This window comes from Pinus tabuliformis, chromosome 3_2 (assembly GCF_031772625.1).
Source record: "Pinus tabuliformis cultivar Carrire ecotype Pingquan chromosome 3_2, CPIR1, whole genome shotgun sequence".
NCBI classification, from domain to species: domain Eukaryota; kingdom Viridiplantae; phylum Streptophyta; class Pinopsida; order Pinales; family Pinaceae; genus Pinus; species Pinus tabuliformis.
This window is the reverse complement of record NC_142302.1, coordinates 763,947,512-763,968,774: the sequence shown is the minus strand read 5'-3', so window position 1 is coordinate 763,968,774 and position 21,263 is coordinate 763,947,512. Positions and strand designations below refer to the sequence as shown.

At 38.5% G+C, this 21,263-nt stretch overlaps 1 protein-coding gene across 1 annotated transcript; it reads right to left on the bottom strand.

The window, feature by feature from the left end:
- Positions 1 to 5,540, bottom strand: LOC149182870 (uncharacterized). The gene is made up of 4 exons (XM_089414706.1): positions 4,441 to 5,540; positions 3,770 to 4,231; positions 2,688 to 3,622; positions 1 to 2,423 (listed from the first exon to the last, which is right to left on the bottom strand). The coding sequence occupies exons 1-4, from the start codon at positions 5,538 to 5,540 to the stop codon at positions 1 to 3; spliced, it is 4,920 nt and encodes a 1,639-aa protein (XP_089270832.1).
- Positions 5,541 to 21,263: the final 15,723 nt, after the last annotated feature.

Below are 21,263 nucleotides of genomic sequence, written 5' to 3'. Positions count from 1 at the left end.
TTAAGGGATATTGCAGATTGAGTCAGCATGATTAACTGAAAGAGATCTTTTACTCCGAAGAGAGCCTAGATTGGCTTCCTTGTCCGCCTGGGAATTTAACTTCCTGGGGATATGAAAGAAAGAGATTTTGAGAAATTTTGGCAATATAAACCTGATTTTCCTGAGGATGGTGGATAATTGGAGCTTAGTAGGATTCTTATGAGTGTTCAACGCCTGGATAATGAGCCTGGAGTCCCCGAAGACAAATATGGAGAGGAAATTACCTTTAATCGCTTGATTCAGACCCTGCCACAGAGCTAGAGCCTCCGCTCTGTTATTAGTTTCCCTGCCCAGACCCCAGGCAAAACGAAGCACAGTTGAACCATCAGGACCCAGGAGAACCCCACCGCCTCCAGCGATACCAGGATTGCCTTTAGAGGCCCCGTCAAAAAATAGACAATGTTCATTCAGAGCCGACCTCCACTTAATGAACTCCTGCTCTCCCAACCGAATTTCCCAGTTGGAGTGGGCAATAGCAGGAGGAGGGGAACGATCCTTATGATTTGGGAACAACCCTTTCAACCAGAGATCCTCCTCTCTGTCCAGCTCTTTTCCATTCTTTATGATAGTATTGGCTGCTAGAGATTCCCCCAAAAAAGCTTTGACTTTATTGATGACTCTTGTCGGATTGCCGCTTTCATTCCTGAATGATCTGTTGTTCCTTTCCAGCCACAGCTTCCAGCAAACAAATTTGGGAATCCACATCCAACAAGTTTTGAGAAGATGTTTTTTGGAGAGATCGAACGGAGATAAAGTGACCCAGTTTTGAATAAGATTTGGGATGTTCCCTGGGAGCTCTATTTTGTCAGAATCTAGCAGCAGGACACCCTTCCAGACTTCTTGAGCAAAGGGGCAATTTAAGAACATATGATCAACGGTTTCATCATCCGACATACAAAGGGTGCACATGGAAGGACCTTCCATACCACGCCTACGGAGATTATCTCTAGTGAGGATGCTGTTGTGTGCTAAAGTCCAGCAGAAGAAATCAACTTTGGGGAGAGAGGGGAATGCCCAAATAAATTTCCATTGAGCAGGATCCGGAGGAACATTCGGAAAGGCCATCAAACTTTTGTAACCTTCAGAAGCTGAATATGCACCAGAACGTGATCCCCACCCTCGTTTGTCCTTAGCAGAAGCTCTTAAAGGGGATTTCCCTTGGAGCCTATCCAGCAGAATCGAGGCTTCACCTTCCAGCCACTGAGGAATCTCCCCCAGGTGCCAGCTGTTCCATAGACAGGTAGCATCCTCCGACCAGGTGGAGATGTCCCAGAGGGTATTTAAATTGCGGGCCTGTAGCCAGGCTTTGATATTGGCGAGATCTTCCATCTGATTCAAAGGTTGATCACCAAGAATTGGATCATCCCAGATTCTTATTTTTTGCCCATTACCTGGGATCCAGAACAGATTATGGCTGAAGTGCTCCAAGGCTTTGAGACAGAGTTTAAAAACAGGAGAACCTTTGGAAGTTCTAGGTGGCTGGTCCAAGCATCTAAGGCGCTGCCCATGAAAATATTTTTTCCACAGGACCTTCTTGCTCCAACTTAAATTTCCAGAGACAATGTTCCAGAGCAGCTTGGCTCCCAAGGCCAGATTCTGGGCAGCTAGATCGCGCATTTGGAGACCTCCTTCCATAAATGGCTTTTTAATAGTATCCCATTTAACTAGGTGAAGCCTTCTTTCATTATTTTTTCCCCCTTCCCACAGAAAACGCCTCAGAAGAGCTTCCATTTTGCTTATGAAGGTTTTAGGGGCAAGGAGGATGGAATGCTGATATAACGGCATACTTGAGAGAACAGCTTTCATCAGAATGACCTTTCCAGCGTTGTTCAGCCAAGAGGCTCCCCAGGCATGGATTCTGAGTTTAAGCTTGTCCAGCAGGGGTATCCAGTGGGCTACTTTAGGAATGGCCTTGAAGATTGGGATCCCCAGATATTTAAAAGAGTCCCAGGCCCAGGATCCTTCCATATCAAGAAACCTTGCAATTTCTGATAATTCCTTGACCGAGCAGTTCCAGCCATAGATTGTGCTTTTTAGGTAGTTGATCTTGCTGCCCGAGACCTCTCTATAAATATCCAGCTCCTTCTTGAAGTATCTTGCAGAGTTTATGCTTGCCCCACCAAGCAATAAAGTGTCATCAGCAAATTGAGCATGGTTTATGTCTTTGACATTGCTAGCCATACGAAGGCCAGGGAGGGTTTGAGTCTGTTGACCATATTCGAGCTGGAAACTGAGCACTGTGGCTTGAATAGCATAAAGAAGCGGGGACAAGGGGCAACCTTGTCTAAGGCCCCTAGAGGCTTGGAAAAAATCTGAAGGTCGACCATTGACCAACGACGCTATCCAAGGAGAGGCAATGCAGGCTTTAACCCAATTAATGATGGCTGAAGAGAAGCCCATTTTCGTCATCACAATAAACAGGAAATCATGTCTCACCCTATCAAAGGCATTTGCCAGATCCAGTTTAATCACCATACCTTTCTCCTTTCGGTGATAGCTTGAATGGACTGCTTCTTGCACCAGCACAATATTGTCCAGTATTTTTCTCCCTTTGATGAATCCTCCTTGGTTTTCAGGGATAATGGACGGCAGAATCTTCTTAAGGCGATTGGCTATAATTTTGGTGATCAACTTGTAACTAGAGTTACACAAAGAGATTGGCCTGAATCTGCTGAAATCGGATGCGCCTTTCTCTTTTGGAATCAAGGCAAGAAATGCTGAGTTGATGCCGCCTCCGATCTTGGCACAAGATTGAGATTTCCTGACCATTCTCAACAAGTCATTTTTTATTGTGGCCCAACAGGATAGATAGAATCTGACAGGGAACCCATCCGGGCCAGGAGCTTTATCGGGTTCCATACTATCCAGGGCAAATTTAAGTTCATTCATGCTGATTGGAGCAGTCAGCATAGAATTGTCAGATTCTTGGACACATTGGGGAATTAAGTCCATCGGATAGGCATGAGGATCAATGGGAGGATCATCGGGGGCAGAGTAGAGATCTTTGAAGAAAGAGTGGGCAGCCCTCTTTATGCCTTCAAAATCCTTGATCACTGCGTTTTGATGGTGAATTTCTTTTACAGTTTTGAAGTGCTTGCGTGCTTCAGCTTGTTTGTGGAAGAAGCTAGAATTTTTGTCCCCAGCTTGTAACCAAAGAGTTCTGGATTTCTGTCTCCAGTACTCTTCTTCTTCCCTACTTGCTTTGTGGAGTTCTTTTTGCAGATCAACTTCTATTTGAAGGAGGTCGTGGGAGACAACAGTATTTTCCAAAGTTAATTGGTGGGCAGCAAGACTGTCCAGGGCCTCCTTTCTTTTGGAGGTGGGAGATTTCAACTTTCTAGCCCACTCCTTGAGCCTTCTTTTTAGCCCCCTCATTTTTTCTTCCCACACATAGAAAGGGGAACCATGAACATGCCTGTTCCAGGCCTCTGAAACCACCTCTTGGAAGCCATCATGCTGAAGCCACAATGGGCTGAATCTAAAGGGAATAGGGCCAAGGTTTTCATCCATGGAAAGATCAAGGAGAATGGGCTTGTGATCAGAGGTACTGTTTGGCAGAATTTTGGAAGAGGCCATTAGACCGCTGGTCAGGAAAGAGGATTGGACGAGAAATCTGTCCAATCGAGCAGCAATATGGCTGGGGCCAACCCTTTTGTTGGACCAGGTGAACTTCCCAGATGTGGGCTTGATATCCTCCAGCTCCCAACCCAACATAAGGTCTTCAACCCACTCTCTAGCTGGATCCCTGACTGGGGAGCCACCCTTTTTCTCATTTACAGCTAGAGTGACATTCATATCTCCTGCAATAATAATGTTTTCTGGATTGTGCAACGAAAGATAGGACAAAATCGAATCCCAACATGATTTTTTCTCAGATGGAAGGACTGGAGCATATATATTGAACATACTTACTTGTTGGCCAGAGTCTTTATGGAGGAGCTTCGTGAAAAGCCAGTGGGGAGAGCAATCTTTCTGAATCAGGTCATAGAGAGAGCTATCCCAGAAGGAACCGATTCCTCCGGAGGCGCCTCTCGCACTGACAACACTCCCATGTCCTTTACGCCAGAAGGATTTGCTAGCATGGAGGAGGAGAAGTTCCTCCAACTTTGTCTCCTGGATGAGTAGGATTTCAGGCGAATACATTCTCACTATATCTTTCAGGGCATCTTCTTTCAGTCTGCTGCCTAATCCTCTGCAATTCCAGGAGACGTATTTCATTATTTATTGGCTTGGGAGGTAGTGGCTCCTTTTGGAGCCGTGCCATGCTTGCGCCCGGATCTTGTATTCATCATTCCCTTGAGTGTTTTCTGGGAGCCTTGGAGAACATCCAGATAAGTTTTCTCCTCTCTCTGTTTCTTCTTGGATTTTCGACCCCTGGCCGATTTGATAGGGGTGACTTGCGAGCTGTCTGATTCATAGACTCTTTCTTCTGATTCTTCATCAGTTTCGGAGGCCAGGCTGATATGCTCTTCTTTATCTGCATTTCTTTCATTGCCTCTATCTGCTGGGAGGGTGTTTGTTTCAGTATCATTTTCTATTGCGTTCTTCGACAAGTCTTCCGGTTCTTCTTGAGCCCTGATGGTTTCTGCGTTCCCACCTGAGGAGGAGCCAACCTTTGGAGCTTCATTGGCCTTTGGCTTGGTCTGAGGCTTCCCCACTGGCCCAACATTTTTCTTCTCAGTCGACCTTGGAATAGCCTTGCCTCTTTTGATTTCTTTCCACCCTTCTTCGTCCTCCTTAGTCCCTGCTGGGGCTTTAGGACAATTCCGTTGGAAGTGTCCGTGTTCATGACAGGTTCTGCATTTGAAAGGCAGTTGCTCGTAGTCCAATTTTTGATAGTGTTGCCATTCTCCCACTGTAAGTTTAACCGCCTCAGGTAACCCAGCTTCTAAGTCGACTTCCACACAGATTCTAGCACAGGTGTATTGGCCCTTATTATCTGCTTTGTCGATGAATCTGCCCAGACCATTCCCAATCATTTGCAAAGATTGAAAGCTCCAGCAGTGGATCGGGAGGTTGGGGAGACGAACCCAGACTGGGACCTCCTTCGGGACATCAACTGAAGGATCGAAGTCAGGGGTCCACTTATTGAGATACAGACCCTGATTTCCCATGAAATACGGACCATTTCTGAATACCAGATCTCGGTCTTCTTTGGAGGTGAATTCGAAAATGAAAAAGCCTCTGCCAACCGCATAGCAGATCACATTATCTTTCAGTTGTGGTCTCCAGTTGCGTTGAATCCAATCATCAGTGGTTTTGGTAGAAGGCCATCGACCCATAAATTGCCCAACCAGCCCTCTGTCAGCAAGGGCAAGGGCTATTTTAATCGGTTGTTCTTCTTGCAGAGCGATCTCAGGGATTTCCTCAAGTTTTTTAATGAACTTTGGGACCTCAGGGGCCGGTCGCTTCTTCCCTTTCTGTGATAACAGGCGGCGGAAAGCTTCTTCAGACGAGAGCGGAGGAGTGGGAGAGGGCTCCTCACCCCCGGGATCACCCATGGCGGCAGCTGAGTCGCAGCAGAACTCAACCCATACCCCACAAGATAGCACCCCTGCAAATCCAAAAATCAGAGGGCCAAAACGCTGCGCTGAAGACCAGGGCTCCGCGAAGGTTCAGAGCGTCGCGCTCAGCCAAGAGAGGGGGCCGACTCTGCGCGTCGCGCTGCCCCAAATCGACGCAAGATCCAAACGAAGCGCCGCGCAGCTCAACACGGAACAAAAGAAAGCCTGTCAGCAGAATGAGGGCAACAGAGCCCTCCGAGGTGCCCAGAGGGCCGAGACCGCCGCCGCAAGCTCAGAGCAGTTGCAGAGCGTCCAACCTAAAACTCTTCTTTATGAAATTGTTATCAGACAAAAGACAATGTGAATATATATATATATATATATATATATATATATATATATATAGATATAGATATAGATATATATATATATATATATAGATATATATATATATATATATATATCTATATATATATATATGCATATGGACCAAAGGTCAAGTATTGTAGAGTATGTGTGACAGAGTATTGTTTATTTTGATTGCAAACTCCATTGTGACTAGATGCCAGAGGTAGTGTGTGCTTAAAGGTTGAACACAACGTTGCTAGCTTGAGTGTTGTTGCAGGGGATGGTGTCCTTGGAGTTATGGATAGAATTGTATGCTATTGCCATGAATAACATAGGTTGCAAATATGCTGAACACGATTGGACAAAGTTGCTGATATAAATATGCTCTAGAGGCTTGAGGTTCATTGTTGAATGTCTTGTTTCGCTGCCATATGTATGTGTCACTACTATGTGTATTCGGTACATAATTGTAGAGCTTGATATGTATAGATTGAAGTAGTTTTTTTGTAACCTTTACAGAGCGAAAATATTTGAATGCACATCGTGATCATATGAGTCCTAGTATGTTTACAAAGACATGAGATAGGGTATGTTGTTTTGGTTGATGTGTTTAGGAGACCAAGTACATGATCCTAATAGTTGTATATGACAATAGGGCTTTCATGAGTCCAATATGTTCAGTAAGAGTGTTGGCCAAGCCTAGTATTACCATTACCTTGAGCTATTGCCTTGTATACAATTGATGGTAATTGTGCGCGCTAAGCAAAGGTTCGAGTAAGCTAAGAAGACAATTATTGTTGTGAATCTAATTGATTGAATTTTGGTGTTGATATTCTTTGTCAGAATCTTGTATTGCAGAGAAAGATGTTGAACAATCAGGTTTTGGTATTGATATTGAGCAAAGGCAGAATTGTCTATGACAATTGATATTGACAGCTAGGGTTTGATCATTTGAACAAAAGAAGATGTTGTTGCTGAAAACTTTGTGCTAGTGTTATAAATTGACAAAAGCCATCAAATTATTTTGATGTTATTCATTCTATTGAGCGCAAGAGGATCAAGTTTAAAAATTGTGAAATGCGTTCCGCCATGGTGACCTGAAGGTTGGAGCCTTCAGAGCCAGTGGCAACTTGTTGTTCACGGTGGCAAGGTGGTGCAAGGAAAGATAGTGGATTCTCCTTCAGGTTGAACACTGAAAACACTTCAAGGTGGTAGGGTGGTGCTAGGGAAAGTTGGAGCTTGTGCAGGGCATTGGAGCATCATTCCAGTTGGAGCTAAGAAACAGGGTGTTGTAGCATCTTTCAGGTTGGTTCCCATAAACTAGGGCGTTGGAGCACCTTTCTAATTGGAGCTGGTAAATCAGGGTGTTGGAGCTGAAAACCTTGGAAGTTGGAGCTTCCTAATTGATGAAAATTATTGAAGACAAATATTAAGAAGTGTTTGGTGCTTTTTCCCCTAGAAGGGTTTCCATCTAAAATCTCTAGTGTACTATCTTTATTGTTTTGCATTATTGAATGGTGTTGATCACTATTTATGTTTATCTGATGATAATGATAATTAATGCTCTATAAAGTTTAAAATTAACTATAATTAAAAAGAAAGTTTGATTCACCCCCCTCTTAGTATTTCCAACAATTGGTATTAGAGAAGGGTCCTTCAGTTGCAACTTAACAATTGAAAGGCAAATCTTAGAGTGCATAGATGGAAAAGTTGAAGAAGCAAGCTGCCAAATGATCAAAAGAATCAGAGGAAGTCTCGAATGCTATAGTTCTTCGATGAAGCCAAATATGAAATTTGGGAATCTAAAATGGTAGTCAATTTGAAAGCAGAGATGTGATGTATGTCACTGTTCTTTTTGAAGACACATCTACCAATGAATCTAAAAGGTACAATACAAAAGCTTTGAGTATCATTTGCAGTGCTCTACCAGATCTTGTAAAAGCCAAAGTTGATTGATCCTCATCAACCAAAAGTCTTTGGAAGAAGCTCCATGATCTCTACTCAAAGAAGCATGTAGATCAAGGTGATCATGATCATAATTCAAATCAAGAAAACTCTTAGGTTGAAGAATCTGACAATGAAGAAGAAGAAGAAGAAGAAGAAGAAGAAGCAGAAGTGGACATGAAAAAGTACTAACTAGTGCCTTGGTACATTTGAAGAACATAGATAAGTAAATCGCACACTCGAAGAAGTTGCTCTCTTAAAACTTTAAACGCAGGAAGTAGAAAAGAAAGAGAAACACTTGGAAAGTCAATTAGAAGAATCTCTACAAAAGTACGAGGGTGAATTTAGTCGAAAGCAAAAGGAAGTTGATGCAGCTCTATCTGAAATCGAAAAGCTTAAGGAATGGAAGAAGGAACATTAGCATGATGTTGAAAAGAAGGATCATATTATTGAAATAGACTTCAGTGATCAAGTAAAAAAATTAGAAGAAGAGAACATCTATATGAAGAACCAAGTTGAAGAAACCAAAAGAATTGAAGATGAACATAAATGCCAAATTTAGAAGAAATCATATCATTAAAGGTTGAAGTTGACAAGTTGAACAAAAGGTTGTAGAGTTCACAAACTTTGGACGATATTCTCAGTTGCCAAAGATATCCATGCATTAAAACATGTATCAATCATACAGGTGAAAATTCATCCAAGGGAGTTGCAACCTCCAAGACCTCATGGAGCAAAGTTGATGAGAAGTATGACAACAAGATCTCTCAAAGGCCAAAGCAAATTGAAGGACAAAAGAAGGTTGAAAATGTTGCCACTCCAAGAGCAATGTTGATCAACAATGGATTGTACCTCCTACAAGAAAAAATGTCTCATCTAGGTACCCTAACATGTTTAATGGTCATTGTTTTTCATGTTCTAACTTCAGACATATGGCTAGGGATTTCAAAATGTATGACAAGGATGATTATCAAAGACATGATCAAAACTCAAGAAGCAAGTTTGCAAGATCACAAGAAAGAAATTCGAAATGACTTTTCCAACAGAAAGTATATGTTGTTTGCACCATCATCTAGCCCCAACATTGAATGATACAAATTCCATAACTATGGGCATATATCTCACGGTTGCAGGTGAAGAATGGAATATTCCATGAAAGGCAACCCTAACACTAGGTATAGGAAGATCTATATAAGAAAACAAAAGCAAAAAGACCAAGCAAATGATAGAGTCTCAATAGTCATGATTTTAGGTTTTGTAAAATCGAAAGGTCATTATGAATCTACAATGGAAGATGACAAGGTTCAAGATGATCTGGCCAAAGAGTTGGTTCATACGTTATTATAAAGAAACCAATTTGATAACTCCCTTTCGTGTGAATGTTAAAGAGGTGGAGTCTATATAATAGTGATTGCAATTTTGAATATCTATCCTTTTGACAGGTTGATAGATAGAAAATGTGAAGAAGTCAGAGTAGTGATCAACATGGTGTACAGATTAGTCAGCTTTGTGGAGCAATAGGTTTGAAAAGCAAAGTCATGGATATAATTTCAGATGGGCTCATATGAACTCATGTGAAATCAGTGGTGCCAACTCGTGTGAAGCATAGCGTGTTTGGGGGAGGGAAGTAGTTATAGGAAGACAAGCCTTTTTTCAGGAAGTCGGAGGAAGATGATTTGTTAGGGGGAGTAACCCTTTGCCATTGATGTCAAAAGGGGAGAGATATCAAGAGAAGATGATCAAAGCCATGGACTCAGGGGAGCAGTGATCGTAGGGGGAGTATATGTTGTCATCAATGACAAAGGGGGAGATTGCTGAATGCTATTGTCAATGGATTCTTGAACACTCTTAATATTTGTTTGGATTGTAGTGATGGAAGCACCAAAGAACAAGGAGCCCTAGCAAACCGTAGAAGCCCCACACTTGTTGAATATTTTGAAGATGCATATCAATGATTTTGCATTGGAAACCATCATCACTTGATACTCCTCATTATGTTGATTTTGACGGTATGTGGCACACCACAAGGCTCCTCACGGTTTTGGAGATATGATTGATTAAAGATTAAAATCCCTATTTGTGGTCAAAATCCCCAAGATGGGATAATGTAGCATTGTATCATTAACTTCAAATCACAATGTCAAGAAGGATTTTCATTAATGAATTAAATCAAAATTTTGTGGCTAAAATACTTCAAATCATGATGTCAAGAAAGATTTTCATTAATAAATTAAATCAAAATTTTGTGGCTAAAATATTTCATGGAGGGTCTCAAAATTCAAATTAAAATCATATCAAGGGTACAGGTCGACCTCATAATAAAGGAAGGTGTTTTGGCTATAACTAATTTGAAATTTGATTTCCCTCCAAAATTTCAAGTCGGCCAGCTCTTTAGAAGGCACCTCAACTCCCTCATATGGAACCTTCCAAATCTATATAAAGGGATTCATAAGAGATATGATTAAAACGCTAATCAAAATGAACACAAGCTTTGAAATCACCTAAAGCCAGGAGTAGTCATGCATATCTTTAGAAGAGGTCGAAGTTCTGGGCTTAACGTTTAATCCTTCTTCGCTATAGGTATACGCTGGATTTTCAGGGTGATTTCTGAGCATTTATGAACCATCATTTTGTTAAAGAATTATTCTCGGCTCTATGGAGCAACATTTAACTCAATGTGCTTTTTTCTAAATAGTGGTTTTGGCACGTTTCTCTTAGTTTTTTGGTCATGAGAATTGTTGGTCTCTGAGGTCTCTCAACCTCCTTTCATGGGTTAATTCGGGATCATCTGAAATACATTTTCTGGGATTTCAAGTGGCAGATTAGTGAGGGTTTCTTGAGATTTGAATGCGCACACCTGAAGGCTTTGTACCTTGCTTTGATTATGGCAATTACATTTAACATGTGTGCTCTTGTGAACTTTAGACGCTTAGAGACGGAATAAACCTGTAGCGAAATGTTGGTGTATATGTGTTCTGTGCATTGAATAGAAAGTGATGTGCATTTGTTGTTTGCATCGATCAACATCATGGCCCTTCTACTTGGTTAATGTTATGCATTTGGAGTGCAATCAATGCCAAGGGTTGATACGTAGGCTGAGTGCGAGCAATCCAATTGCTAGTTCACAAGCATATGCAATTTTAGAATCTGTGTGCTTAATGAGGAATGATGCATAGGTGTGTGTATGGTAGTTGAACGATTTGAATGCTATATGTAAAATGTGCTTTGGATGAAAATGTCAACACCTGTAGCAGAGTAAATATACCTGTGTGTTTGGAGCAGACAATGAAGATGTGTGATTTAGTGTAAAATATAAAGGTTGTTGTTGGTATGGGTGTGTATGCCTGAGTTGTATTTTTGGGCATTTTTGGAACTTGTGAATTCTGGAATGTTGCATGTTTTGGGACTACATTAGGGATTGAATCAAATGGAAACCTTGGGCACGTGAGATTGTTGTAGCAGTGCGTTGAACTGACCAGAGATCGTTGATATCCTGTGACAAAATTGTCAGTGGGTCATATTATGCATTGTTTAAACATTGTTTGTGAAATTATTGTTGGACAAAAGACAGTTTATGTGAATATAGATGCCTTTTCATATAGACCAGAGAGATCAAGTATTGCAGAGTACATGTGACAAAGAGTAGTGTTTGTTTTGGTTGCAAAATCCAATGTGACTAGATGCCAGAGAGTGCTTAAAGGTCGAACACACCTGTTTCTAGCCTGAGTCTTGTTGGAGGGGATGGTGTCCTTTGAGCTGTAACATAATATAGGCTCTGGATTGCGGTTCATAGAATATGTGTGTAGTTGTGGAAAAATTGTATGCTACTTCCATGAAGAATAGAGGTGGTAGATATGCTAAACATGATTGGACAAAGTCACTGATATGAATATGCTCTAGAGGGTTGAGGTTCAGTGTTGAATGTCTTGTGTTGCTACCATATGTACGTGTTATTGCTATGTGCATTTGCTATAGAATTGTAGGGCTTGATATGTATAGATTGCAATAGTTTAGCTGTAACCTCTACACAACGATAGTCTTTGAATGCACACCATGATTATGTGAGTCCTAGTATGTTTACAAAGAAACATGTGAGATAGGGTATGTTGGTGTGGTTGATGTGTTGAGGAGACCAAGTGCATTGATCCTAATAGTTGTACATGACAATAGGGCTTTCATGAATAAAATATGTTGAGTAAGAGTGTTGGTTGAGCCAGTAGTGTCATTACCTTGAGCTATTGCCTTGTATGTAGCTGATGGTAATTGTGTGCTAAGCAAAAGGTTGAGTAAGCTAAGAAGACAATTGTTGTTATGAATCTATTTGATTGAAGTTTGGTGCTGATAGCCTTTGTCAGAAGCTTGTATTGTAGAGAAAGAGGTTAAGCAGTTAGGTTTTGGTATTGCTATTGATATGTAGGTAGAATTGTTTATGACAATTGATATTGACAATTAGAGTTTGTTAGTTTGAATATAGGAAGTTGTTGTTGTTGTTGAAAACTTCGTGTCAGTGTTACAGATTGACAAAATCTAACATATTATTTTGATGTTATTCATTCTATTGAGCACAGGAGGATCCAGTCTAAAATTTGTGAATTGTGGTTAGCCGTGGTGAGCTAAAGGTTGGAGCCTTCAAGAAAAGTGGTGGCTTGGTGTTCAAGGTGGTAGGGTGGTGCAAGGTAGGAGAGTGGATTCTCCTTTAGGTTGGAGTCTGAGAACACATTAGGGCAACAAGGTGGTGCTAGGCCAAGTTGGAACCTGCATAGGGCGCTGGAGCATCCTTTTAGTTGACGCTAGTAAATAGGGTATTAGAGAATCCTTCAGGTTGGTGCTTGTAAACCAGGGTGTTGGATTATTCTTCCAGTTGAAGCTTCCTTCATATGGAGCTGAAAATCTTGGAAGTTGGAGCTTCATAATTGATGTCAATTATTAAGAAGTGTTCAATGGTTTTTCTTGTGAAAGGGTTTCTACCTAAAATCTTTGGTGTACTATCTTTATTGTTGTGCATTGTTGAATGGTGTTGATGAATGTTTATGTATATCTAATGATAATGATAATTAATTATTTGTAAAGTTTAAAATAATTAATTGAAGAGAAATATTGATTCACCCCCTTAGTATTTCCAACACCTATTTCTAATGATTCTTGTGTGAATATCTCGTGGGAAATTTATGTCCTATTTTTATTGTATGTATCATTTGATTTCTTAATGGAATCACAATAGTACAATTTTTTAGCAAAGCCTTTTGGTAGAAATCACATGAGAGAAGTTTTTTGGCTGACGCGTTTCGAACCAGCAAGTGTGGTTCATCATCTGGACCAGGTACAATTTTTTCTTATTGAAAAATACTTGTTGCAATACATTCATGAAGAAATATAGTGAGAATAGTAATGAATGAGTGAAAAAGTGAGTTAAAATGATAAAAAAATGATGTTTAAAATGGTGAAAAAATGACAAAATGGTAGCTCAACAATTCATCTACTACATTGCAAATTGCAAAGTTTTATGTGTTCACACCCTTCCTTGTAATTCATCACGATTCTTCATTTATGACTCTCTCCCTCACTTACTATATCTTCGTGGATCAATTCTAATTGCAATGTATTCTTTTTACAAAATCATGAAGTGCTTTCAATTTTATTCATTTGAGATTGTACATTGTTTATGGAACTTAAATTGCTTCTTTGGATTCCTCTATTGAAGAAAATAAATTGCATTGATAAAATGCTAGTCAACCCAGGTTAATGTGGTTGGGGTCCATTAAGTTTATAATATTGTACTAAGTTAACCATTCAATGTAAAGTAGATAACAAGTTTACTAGTTTACTATATTTGTTATTATTGAACATGGTCCATTGGATCTTCCAAGGGGATTAATGGGGTTGGGATTTGAAACGTTGGTATAAAAATGTTCATACTGTGGATTCTCCGATCACTGATTCAAAAAATATTGTACTAAGTTAGCCATTCAATGTAAAGTAGATAACAAATATAGTAATATTGTACTAAGTTAGCCATTCAGTGTAAAGTAGATAACAAGTTTACTATATTTGTTATTAGTGAACATGGTCCATTGGATAGTTACCTTGGAAGAATTGTAATGTGATTTTATTAAAGAAAGTTAACTGAGTTGTTAATATTTTTATATGATAATGTTAAAGTATGGTAAATAGTAATTAGGTTTAAATATGATGGGGTGGGCAACGACGTTCGCGACCATGGTCTTGCATTCGTGGCGGCACTTGTGTGCGTTCTATTATCAGGTTACTATATCGCACCTCGCGCACAATCGATAGAGATGGAGCCAACCATCAGAGCCACAACCTAACGTGGCCAAGGCAGCCACGTTAACGTAGCTCGTTCTGATCGAAGGAGGCGGGTTCAGCCTGAAGGTTTTGGGATAGATCTGCAAGTACAATTGACTAGTTGCTTGAGGAATTGATCCTAAATATTTAGCATCCCCACCAATTCCAGGCACTCATACTTCATAAATTTGAATGTCATGTGTTGATGATTTGATTAGGATATTGTTACTGCAATTGAGCGATATAAGACGACGAAAGGAATGTTCTTCTTCGACTACCTGGGCCGAGCCAGATAGATGATAACCTTTCGAAACCTGTCCTCGTATTGAGTCATCTAATGGAGTGATCCATTTTCTCGCTTGGTCATCAAGTGATCAATCAACAAGTGTGTATTTTATCACTAACAAAGTTGGGATTGGAGTTTGATGTTGTGGGTGCAGCCAAGGCCATGGTAGTAGACCTGCGGGAGATAACGTTACCCTAATGTAACGTTATCTCCTTGTGTAACATCATCATATATGGTGGTATTGCTAATCCTCGGTTCAATGTTTTTATATTGATATAAAAAACATGGTGTTGTTATATTTTAAGCATGGACGTCTGCGGATTGGAAACAATGGCATTGATGGCTTTCTTTCTATGGTCCAGGGCAGACCTGGTTTCATTGTTGAACAGCTTATGGATATGGTTCAAGCAGAGGTAAAAAACAGTTGTTAGCAACATCTTCATACCAGTGCAGAACTAGAGAATGGTATTCACATATGCATGCCATGCCGTAAGATAAATTCTTTAAAGAAATAATTATTTCAAATTCATATATGTGTGGAAAATGCATCTCAATTTCATAGAGTTTTATTTTTAAAAGTCATAGAGATCAAAAGATAATTTTTAAGGAGTTTTTTAAAAATAGTAATGTTGATGAAAGTTCTTTTCTTCATCAAAATTTGGAAGTTAAGTATGGTTGGATGCCAAATGCATTTATTAAACTCTGTAGTTGGTGTAGTTTTAACTGACAAAGAAAACTATAGAGAGTGGTTAGAAAGATAAAGAGCACACTCATTTTTAATGATCTTTAGGATAGAAGTTGTGAAGATGAAGCCACATAAAATGATGTTGATGAATTTGGATCAGAAGTGAAGCCAAAGGAGGAAGGGCTAGCAAAGCCTACATCTGCTAGAGAATTTTCCATCTAGAAGAGCAAGGATAAGAATGCTTTTCCTTCATCAATGCTATAATTGTCTCAGTCATTGATTCATATGGTGCATTTAAAAATTTGAAAGATCTGTATGATTCTTATTCAATATTAAAACTCATATAGCTGCTTGTGAAACTTTTTAACCTTGCACTGAAAACGAATGACCCTATGGCACTAGCCTCAAAAATCAAAGTTATCATGCATGAAATAGATGCCACAGGAGTGAAGATAAATGTGCCTCTCAGAATCTTCGTAAAAGCCATCTATCCTACCTACTCTCACTATGGTGAATCTCTGCAAGCGAGTGGCCAGATGAAAAATATGACATTGACTCCCTAGTTGAGAAGGTTGCAGAAAGAGAAAAAGTCTTTGGAAAGAAGAAGCAAGCATCACAATCCACTGAAGAAATTGTATGTGTTTCCCAAAAAGGAAAGATTGGTTCTGCCAGAGGAGACAACAACAAAAGAGCACGTGGGAGAAAGAACTTCAGACGAAGGGGGTGGGGGGCTAGAAAAAAATAGACAGAGAGACCTTATTTACATTGTGTCTGTGGTGGAAGAAAAGGACATAAGCCAAACCATGCAGAATTCCATGGGATAAGATTAGAGAACAAGAAGAAAAAGAAAAATCTCTAGAACAAGAAAAAGGTAATGCATAAGAATCAACTCAATATATTGTTGCTTACTGTAATATTGGTTTGCATGAGGATGTGTTTAACATTACATCTGCTTCTTGAAGATACTCATGGCTTCTTGACACAGGTGCCACTTGCCAGACATTTTAGAAAGAAGCATTTGAGTAGTTTGATGAAAAAATAGATGGCGTGGTATACTTTGTTGATAGGTCTAGTCTTAAGCCTTTAGGGATTGGTACAATAAGACTCTAGTTGCATAGGCTTTCATATTTTGTCTTGCATAATGTTCTCTATCTTAGTTGCGGAAGAACCTACTATCCCTTGTTCGTGTTTGCCAACAAGAACACTCCATTCATAATTTTGATGGAAAGGTTGATATAATGAGGAATTTCAAAACAAGATCGCTATGCATGGAGAGGAAGAAGACAAAATGTTGAAGCTAAACATGACATTCACATCTTCTGCACAACATTCTTCCCATCTCACTCAACATAATGAAGGTACAATGTCTTCAAGTTCTCTATGGCATGCTAGATATGGATATATTAAATATGACAGCCTTCGTTTGATGAAAAAGAATGGTGTTTCTAGCCTTTCAACTATTCCTATAAAACTAAAGTAATGTTTTGCCTACATTCTTGGAAAACATAACAAACAACCATTCCATGACTCTAATTCTAGAGCATGTAGAAAACTTGGTTTGATTAATTCATAGTTGTGTGGTCCTATGCATGTATCTTCTGCAAATGGAAATAAAAACATCATAACATTTATTGATGATTACACAGAAATGTGTTGGGTATCTTTGTTGAAATACAAATCTAAAGCTTTTGAAACATTTAAAAAGTTTCGTGTATGGATTGAAAATGAAGCACAAACTAAGATTGGTGCTCTTTGTACTGAAAATGGCAAAAAATATACTAGTAATGGTTTTGAATCCTAGCTTCGACAACATGGGATCCAACATCAAACAATAGTTCATACATTCATCAACAAAATGGTGTACCTGAGAGGATGAACATAACATTGTTGAATATGGTACATTGAATGATGTTCTTTAAGAATTTGAAATTGATGTTCTGGGTTGAAGTCGTTTTTTGTGAAGTCTATGTAAAGAACAAATGTCCATCGCATGTTATTCAAAATAAGACTCCTTACAAAATGTGGTATGGGCACACCCCCTCCATCATGAACCTCAGGGTTTTTGGTTGCACATGCTATGTCTTGATTCCAAAATAATAGAGAAAGAAACTTGTGACACAGAAATACCACCAATAAATGCAATTTCTTGGGACACTGAAATACCACCAAGGCCTATCATCTTTACAATGAGGCAAATAAGAAATTCATACTTTCTAGAGATGTCATATTCCTTGAGTCCACCAAAAGTGATGACTTTATTGAGAGACAACTTGATCGTCTAGAAAGGATTTCTCCAATGAAGAAATATCATGAATTTAACTATGAGATTCTAGATGTTATAGGGCGCAGCCCAATTCTAGGCCAGTCTTTGGAATATCCTTCTTTAGAACCAAAACCAATTCCTCCTCATGAAGAAGTTCCATACACCTCATCAAATTTTGATGATGTTATAAGCATAATTGAGAAGTTGAAAATTGATGATGCCACACCCTTAGAGAAGCCATATAGTCCTCCAAAACAACCAAAGTAGTTTATCAAGACACTTGAAAGTGTCCAGTTTGATGAGATCAAAAAGACTAGAACCAAGAGTTCTAGAGATGACAATGGAGGTGTAAATTTAGGTGATGTGGATGACATGGATATTTTGTACAATTGTGAATTGAATTTGATTTTTGAATTTGAACCTACTTCCTTCAAATATGTTGCTTCTAATGATGAATGGAAAGAAACCATGTAGGAGGAATATGATGCACTCATACAAAATGGAACTTGGAAGTTGGTGGACCCTCCATACAAAACTAAACCAATTGACTACATGTGGGTCTTCAAAAACGAGTACAAATTAGATGGCTCACTTGACAAGTATAAATCAAGGCTCATCAAAAAATGATTTGCACAAAAATAAGGTGTTGAATATGAGGAAACATTTTCTCCCACAACAAAATGGGTGACCATCCAGACCATATTCTCTTTGACAACATAGAAAAGAAGGAAAATCCATCAAATGGACGTGAAGACAACTTTCTTGAATGTGGATTTGAAAGAAAATGTTTTTATGTCTCAACCTGAAGGTTTTGTTGTGAAGGTACAAGAAAAAAAGGTATGCAAGCTCATCAAATCCTTGTATGGTCTAAAACAGGCACCGCAAGCATGACATGGAAAGTTAACTGAGCATCTTCTGAAGCCAAATTTCAAACACTACAATCTTTATGATGCAACTTTCTTTGTCAAAAAGGTTGGAAAAACAATTGTGTATCTTGTATTTTATATAGATGATTTGTTAATAACAGGAAACAATGAAACTTATATTGCATCCATGAAGAAAGGTTTTGAAATGACAAACTTGGGACATTTTCATTATTACTTGGGCATTGAATTAAATCAAAGTCCAAAATACATATTCATTTCCTAGAAAAAAGTACATTGGAGAACTATTGAACAAATTTGGCATGGAAGAATGCAACTCTCTCTCCACTCCAATGGAACAAAACTTGAAGCTTACAATGAAATAAGGGAATGAATTAGAGGATGCAACAAAGTATAAACAACTTGTAGGAAGTCTCATCTACCTCGCCACAACCAAACCAAATATATCATATGTTGTGAGCATCCTTTCCAGATTTATGCAAAAACCTCATGAGGGACATTGATTTGTGCAAAAGAGTCCTGAGATACTTAAAGGGAACTCAAGATTATGGACTAAAGTACACAAAGATGGATGACTTCAATCTAATTGCACATTTTGATTCAAACTTCGATGGGGACAAGAAAAATGGAATATCAACTTCAGGATATATTATGGAGTCTAGGATCAACAACTGTCTTTTGGAGGTCATGCAAATAGTCAGTTTTGACAGATTCCATAACAGAGGCAGAATATGTGGTGGCCGCAGAAAAAACAAAGGAAATTTTTTGGCTCATAAAAATACTTGAAGACTTGCATAATAAACAAGAGAAATCAACTCCACTACTTATCGATAATACTTCTATAATTGAGTTAGCAAAATATCCCAGATTCCATGATCGAAGCAATCATATCAACGCTAAGTATCATTTGATTCGATATGATGTAGAGGCAAAAACTATTCATTTAAGACATTGTTCCACGAATGAGCAAATTGCAGACATCTAAACCAAAGCACATAGAAGAGAGATTTGAAAAGTTCATAATGACACTTGGGCTCACAAACATCCATTTAGATTAGGGGGGGAATGTTAGACAACTTAATCCTTTGGGATTATGGTAAATAGTAATTAGGTGTAAATATGTAACAAACACTTCATTGGGAAAACTAACATCCCACATAGTTGGAGAAAAATTTCTCCTTATAATAAATATGTTTCACTCATTAACGATTAAATGTTGGAGATTTTTGCATGATCCTCAGTTTGACATAATAGATTTTTATAACTAGCTATAAATAGAGATGGAATCCTTAATTAAGGAGTTAGCTCCATGAAGAGGAAAGTGAACACTAGTTGATCCTTAAAAGGATAATTTGTATAATGTTACCCTACCTTAAAACATTGAATAAGATGTGATTTTTTTTGATATATCTTTTGGAAGCAGTTTCATTATTCTACTTTTTTGACCCATATATGACTAAAATTGATGATGTCATGACCAAAATTAGTGAATTTATGAGTAAAATAGATCCCAAAAGTAGAATAGTTAAGAAAATGTTATGGAGCACTCTACAGGTTCTACTTGAGTAAAACACTACACAATTCCTATTTCTATGATTAAAGTTCAAGAGTCAAGGATAATAAAATGTGGTATTAGAACTAATTTTTGGGCTAAAAGGGAATTTTTTTGCTATATTTTGTGGGGTTTCAAAGGGACAACAAAGGGAAAAGATAGGGCCATGATACCGAGTTTCATTTCTATAGCTTTCTATGCAAAATCCAAGAGAAATAATTGCATTGACATGATCTCTTGAAAAAATATCCAATTAAAAAAATAAATAAATAAATTGAAGTCCTGTAAGTGAAGATATTGTTGATTTAAAATCCACATTTCTAAGTTTTTTTTAGTGATTGTATAGAGTTTTGTAAAGAAAATATTTTTCGACAAAGCTCCCAAAGTGCAACTAGACCAACACCAGTGAACAAATGAATTTTAAAGCTTAGATTATATGATATATTTCCACTGAAGAGTTAAGTATTATAACCCTTTCAATTTTTTACCCTCAAATTCCCATGGAACAAAAAAATGACAATGTTGTGAAGCATGCCATTGGAAGATCGAATGTTAATGTTAAAGCAACATTACAGGGGTATAATGTAGCTTTTAAGGAAATTTAGGAGATTTATACTTTGGCAAGACTTCACCTTTCATTTATAAAGTATATAATTGAGAAACATATCATGGTGGGATTTAGAGGATGATTTTGATCACTTGTATAGGGACAATGCTCTTGGGAAGACTACTTTCATAATTTATTTAATGTATCTACTCCCCTTATGTAGAGAACACCATAGATAGAAGTTTTAATCCAATTATGATTACCAATGTTTAATGTGCATACTCTTGAATGGTAGTGTTCCTTCTAGATCCACATTTGAATTTTAATTTTAGACACGGAAAGTTCTACTTATTTGGATTTAGATAATTGTGGTGGGAATTTGGAGCACAATAATTAGTTACTCATTGAGATCAAGAGTCATTAGTCGAGTATCAATGTGAGACCTGCACATGGGACCCATGTTTATAGTTAAACTTCTTGGACTACAATGTTTTCATGAGGCCTTGTACATGAGACCTTGTTGTAGAAATTAATAGAAATTTGCTAATATTGATGTATTCGAACTAAAAACAAGAGATTACAAATTTCCTCTATCACAATTTAGAAACACATGCAATGGCATGCAACCATTAAAACCACAAGAACACAATGATTTATAGGGAAACCCAATTGGGATAAACCCCTCCCTTGATTTTCATTAAACATATGAGAATGAGAAACTATTACAATTTCTTGCTTCAATCTCGAAGCACACCCTGCACTGTAAACTTGTTCCTGTCCTACTCTGGCCAACACTTAGCCAATTCAAGGCCCCATATTGATCCTATTTCCTTGCGCTATAGAGGAAAATAACTTCTAAAATGTAGGATTTGTCTCCTATTTTATTACGCAATTCCCAAGGAATGATT